Source organism: Malus sylvestris, chromosome 2 (genome assembly GCF_916048215.2).
Source record: "Malus sylvestris chromosome 2, drMalSylv7.2, whole genome shotgun sequence".
Taxonomy (NCBI): domain Eukaryota; kingdom Viridiplantae; phylum Streptophyta; class Magnoliopsida; order Rosales; family Rosaceae; genus Malus; species Malus sylvestris.
Genome location: NC_062261.1, coordinates 19,079,220 through 19,085,219, shown reverse-complemented (window position 1 = coordinate 19,085,219; position 6,000 = coordinate 19,079,220). Strand labels below are relative to the sequence as shown.

Here is a 6,000-nt window from a genome sequence, read left to right as displayed (position 1 = left end):
CCCCTCTATGTCTGATCTGTCATAAGCAGGAGGAATCTCTGGAACATATTTTCTTGTTGTGCCCTTAGGTGGAACCTATTTGGTTTAAAGGCATGCTTAATCTCAGAATTGATCGATCTTCCATCTCTTCTTAGTTGAATTGGATTATTTCCGTTGCTTCCCGTCGTTTTGGGTCGAAGAAGGAGCGATGTGTGATTCTTTCTTATATTGTTTTTTCCTGTTGGCGTATTTGGAAAGCTCGTTGTAATTTTTTGTTCAATCACGTTACTCTCAGCCCATCTCAAGTTCTTATGGCCATTCGCACTGCCAGTGGGCTATTTTTTGAAGCTAATGGTGTTCCTGCCCCTGTGACCACTGCTTCGTTGTCTCAGGTCAGTCAGGAGGTTCGATGGTCCCCTCATCCTTCCCATTTTTTTAAGGTTAATGTTGATGCTAGCTGGTCTCTTTCCTCTTCATCAGATTTTGTTGGGGTCGTGATCAGGGCGAAGCGGGGCATTTTTGTTGCTGCCAGGCGGGAGCCTAACTCTGCTCCTAGTGCTGCCACTGCCGAAGCTTTGGCTTTGGTTCAGGGTTATGAGCTTACTGCGGAATTGGGTCTTGGTTGTATCATTGTGGAGTCTGATTTTAAGGATTCTATCTCTGCGTTATCGTTTTCGTTGGAGACTGGCAGATGGGAGGCCTTTCCTACCTTAACTGTTGCTAAACGGTTTGGAAAGTCCTTTCAGGACTGTCGCTGGACTTGGGTTCCAAGGTCAGCTAATCGGGCGGCCGATCTGTTGGCGTCGCGTCTTTGTACAGAGATGTGCAATTTCTATTGGGTCATCCGACCTCCGTCTTCGTTGGTTCATGTTCTAGATAAAGACGGTTTGCCTTGTCCCCCTTGATTTGTTGGTAGGAGTGGGGTGACAGTGGAACTTGGTTCTACTGTCTGTTTCTCCATCCCCTTTCCTGCTTGGGTTGTGTTTGGTTATTTGTTGGCCTTTCTGTTGGCTTGCTGTATTCTCTTCTGGCATCTTTGCCCTGGTTATCTATTCCAGTTTTCAAAAAAAAAAAACATCAATGTTTTTGTGCATTTTATCTCCAAATTTAAGGGACTCTTGTGTTTAATATAAAAATAATGAACAAACTATTTCCAAAACTAACCTTAAAATACAAAAGTTAATGAAAAAATTTATAACTTGAGCAATTAACTATAAAAAGTTAAAATACATTGGAAGTTTTTTATATTGTAACACTTCGGAAAATTTAGGTCAGAAATTTCGAAATCTCTAAATGCATTCCATTTTTTTTTTAAATATTTGGATTTGAAATAATGTAGTTTGTGATTTGAAAAGTTTGCTATATGAATTGGGAACACCATCCCAACTTGCACTCTTATATTATATTCATTTTGAGTCAAGCTCAAAGTCTCGCTCGGCCCAAGCCCAATATTTTGGGTCCAAACAATATGCTTAATATAAAAATAATAAACAAAATTTATCCAAAACTAACCTTAAAATACAAAAGTTGATTACATAATTAATGATTTGAGTAATTATCTATAAAAAGTTGGAATATCTCGGAAGTTTTTTTTTTTGTTGAAATAAATTTGGAACACTTTGAAAAATTTCTGATCGAAAATTTGAAAAATTTCGAAATCTCTAAATGCACTATAATTTTTAGAAAATATTCGAATTTTAAAATTACAGTTTGGAATTTGAAAATTTTAATATCAGAATCGAAAACACGGTCCCAACTTGCACCATGTCAACTATTGATAAAAGAAAATGTTGATGTGACTCCCCTCTTGCATTATGAGATAAAGAAGAAAGGAGAAAAAACCACCAATGATCCAAATTAGGGCTAGTTAAGTTGAATTGGTGTTAAAACTCGAATAGAGTCCGACTAGGCTCAACACGTTATTTGCCTCGAGCGTTGCTTTCGATCTCGGTGCCACAAAATAAGTCGAGAGAAAGAGAAAATAGGCTTGCCACCATTGGAAGCTGTCAACAGACAAGGTGTGTTTAGATTTCTGAAAATATGACTTTTGTGACAACCCGTCCCGAATTATTTTTTTTGGTGGTGTGAAAAGTCTAAATTTCCCTTGTGCATTTGGTTGTGTTGTGAATTAAGCTAAGGTTTTGGACCAATTAAGTTCATTTCCTAAATGGTTGGACCCAATTTTTAAGTTATTTGTCTTTGGTTGGGGACCAATCTGGACTACACACACACCAACCGTTTCCCGTTGACTCTCTCTTTCTCTTTTTTCTCTCGGTTTTCTTCCATTTTCCATACACTCGTATGGACAACACCCAAACCAGACCCTATCTTCACAGATCGACGTCGAAGAAGGTGTTTTTGTGTTCCTCGTGAGTCCAGGTGGTCATCCATGCCCTTAGTTTGAAGTGAATACCTTGTTTTCCCGAGAACCAGAAATCTCAGTTTCAATGCACTGTTCATGTGATCGTGAATGTGAAGTTTTTAGGAGATTTTAAGCTGCTAGTGAGCCTTAGGATGTATTCGCGAAGCTCGGAGAAAAAAAAACGAAGTGTTTTGGACGTCAGGAAGCCCAGGTTTAGTGAGTTGCAGGTTTGGCTGGAATATCGAAGGTTTTTCAGGCGACTTTCCATTGGTTTTAGGTCTCCAAAGTGGTATGAATGTGTTCTTCTCATCCTAAGCTTCAATTTGGTATAAATTTTGTGAATTTTGGTTGAGAATCGAATGAGATATGAAGATTTTAAAATTTTCCAGAAAACGGCGAGTGCAGCGGTGATCGGCGCCGGACTCCGGCGAACCAAGAAAAGAGAAAGGAATATTCCGTCAAGTTTGACAGAATATTCTAACAGCATCATGTAACGCCGTTAATTTCTGTTAAGGTTTTAACGGAATATTCCTAACGGCAGTTAAGTTTCAATTACGGTTTGGCCGTGTGTGGGGGCGCATCTGGCAGTGCCTTGGCCGACGCGTGAATGGTTGAAATTTTTTTCTAAAAATATAGGGATGTTCCTGAGATTGAGTAGATCATGGTGGTATATTCAAATACCCTATTTGAGCATTGTATGAAAAGTTATTTCCTAGTTTTGTGTATGTGCTTTAAATAACGTTTATTCAGTTATTTCGCATATAGGTGAGACCTATCCTGAGGACGAGCGCCATCAATCGAGGCTCGAGGGCTACGACCCTTCGACATATTAGTGAATGGGTTTTTGGTTTTCCGTATATACCTATATACTTGAGTTTTTCCCAGAAAATGAAATTGAATGATTATACGTTTTGAAATGTCATGCAAAGTATCTGCCTATTTTATTTATGCATTAGTAGTTGCATATATTTATGATTGGTGCTGCGGACGCACAAGTAAGTGCCAGGTAAGTTCATAAATTAACAGTTGAGGTTACTTTAGTTATGTGAGATATGATGTGATGTATTGAGAGCTCATAAACCTGCACCCCAGTGTTAATGCTCCCGCCCAGAGTTAGGGCATAGTCCTTCACGTGGTGTTCACCTCCCGCACCATATGCTCACCTTAGATCCAAGTTAGGTGCACAGGCTTGTCGTACATACCACTTTAGGTGGTTCCGACTCGTAGATGACCCGCGATTATTTGCACAGCCTTCACGTGATCGTAGCACTAAAGCATATTTACTTTACACCTAGTCTTGTCTTACAGACCACTTTAGGTGGTTCTGACTCATGTGCAGGATTTGATTTGATATAATTGAGATTGGTTCTGAGCTATATATTCAGTCGTGCAGTTTGATTTAGAGGGATTTGGCTGATGCAATATTTGACATCGATATATTTTGCCTGCATTACTTATAGCATTGCATTGAGATACTTTGCATGGTATACTTCTATGGATTTTCATCTTGAATATGATTTCTGATGCAGCTTATTATCACTATTATTTTCTGGGAAATTAGACAGGTTTTACGGCGAGCGGTTAGAACTTTTGGGAAATGAAATGATTTGAAAAGCTTTGTTTTTACCCACTCACACTTTCTGTTTTGCGCCCCTCCAGGTTTTACGTAGAAGTGCTTGGTGGATCATGAGGATTTCGATGGGGGTTCTAATAAAACATCATTAATGTATGATCCTGTTAGGTGTTGTATAATTAGTACTTGTCCTGCTTGACTACACTTAGGCTATTTATGCTTTGGTTGTGTATTTCACACTTAATCTCGCACTAGCACTCTAACTTAGCTGGTACTCTAGTTGATTTAGTTTTTGTTTATTCGTAATTCCTTATATCTCTATTGCTTCCGCACTATGCACATGGCTACGTCACCCTCACGTGACGGCCAGTATATGCCTTGATCTAGTTCGAGGTGTGTCAACTTTAGTCCCTGGAATTCAATTTTCTTCACATAAAACGCAACATAAATTTTTTGCTCGAATAAAACTCATCGACTAGACTCCACATAAGCAAATTTATTAATTATGTTTGACTTTACCCATTTAAAATTTTTTGGATGCCTAAAACACCCTTATTGAATGTTTAATGTACACAATTAATTCTATGTAAATTGTAAGGGGGAATTAATGATTTTACAAAAATAATATTTTGCATATAAATGTAAGGATTTGTTGGCTAGTTTGGCTCTTGAATTCCAATTTACCATTACAACGTGTCCATATTATATATAGGTAAATTATTGTACTTTAAAATATATATAAAAAAAAATTTGTTGTCAAAGTAAAAATATATAAATAAAAGGAGATAAAAATTGTAGGTAAATTAATTTGACAAAGAAAAGGAACATAACCAACTATAGGTAAATTATTTACTTATACAGTCTAGATATCTGATTCACATAAAAACATGTAGGTAAAAACGTACATAATTTACCTACTTGCATAATTTACCTACTATTATTGAAATTTACCTACTATTATATTAATTTACCTACTTGCATAATTTAGGAAAAATGCCAACAAAACATGAGAATATTTGCATATGTCATAGGTAAATTGCCAAAAGAAATATGAGAATATTTTGTTTATATATTGTAGGTAAATTACAGACAATAGGGCAATATTCTTTATATAGGTAAAGTAGGGACGTTTAACTATTATATGTAAGGAGAATAATTTACACCGAATAATAATGTAGTCATGATATAAAGTAATGCACTAGATTGTTGTAGAAATTAAAAATAAATAAATAGAAAAAACGTTAGGATGATTAATCAGATTTTAAGGCCCTTGATTGAAGCTAATTTTCAAGTGTGGGTTGTGGCAAAAATTGTAAATAATTTGTATTAGTAGATTACTTATATTCTCATGTGGCAGTTTATTTGACTATTGAGTTTTTGTTGGATGTTTAATTATATGTGGGTTTATGTTTAGAAATCATGATTTTTCAGGACCAATATCTAATGAACCCGTTTAGATTTATGTTAGGTTTGGACGTAGATATGATTTCTTAACCAAAGTGACTAATGTACTTCGAATGGGTTGTTAGTTCAATTGAGTATTTTTCTCATGACTTGAGTAAGCGAGGACTTAAATCCAATGCGAAATGAGTGTTTGCCAAGTTGTAAATGAAAATATGATAATAATAACCGTAGAAAACTGAATGTAACCATTTCATGATAAAATTGTGATTACAATTGCTTACAAAAGAAATTTGTGGTTGATGAGCCAATCTACATAACTGAAAAGTAAATAGACTTCGAAATGGTAAAAAAAAAAAAAAAAAAAAGTAAACTTTAAAATCGATATCACTGATGTCAAACTAGACTAATGGGAAACATTGCCTCAAGGAGATGGTCTAGGTTGGTTGGAATGTTCATCAATAGAATTATCAAACTAGAGGTGTTTTTTAGAACGATTGGATCGGAAACAACGCTTCCAATTTTCGTTATAAAATTTCAAAATCGGATCACAATTTTTTTCTTTCTAAACAAATGATATTATCTACACTAAGAGGTAGGAGAGTAGGCTAAGCCTCACAATGGGCTAACAATAATGTGATTCAAAATTTGCATATGGTGAGAATTGAATCTAAGACCTCTTAGT

General features: G+C 36.0%; 1 protein-coding gene across 1 annotated transcript; it reads left to right on the top strand.

Moving 5' to 3' along the window:
• The first annotated feature begins 290 nt into the window (after positions 1-290).
• LOC126601975 (uncharacterized) lies at positions 291-884 on the top strand. Its single transcript, XM_050268747.1, has one exon. The coding sequence runs from the start codon at positions 291-293 to the stop codon at positions 882-884; it is 594 nt and encodes a 197-aa protein (XP_050124704.1).
• The last annotated feature ends 5,116 nt before the right edge of the window (positions 885-6,000 follow it).

What these genes read in the sequence shown, in the direction of transcription:
- LOC126601975 (XM_050268747.1), top strand. Translation starts at nt 291, where the DNA reads ATGGCCATTCGCACTGCCAGTGGGCTATTTTTTGAAGCTAATGGTGTT.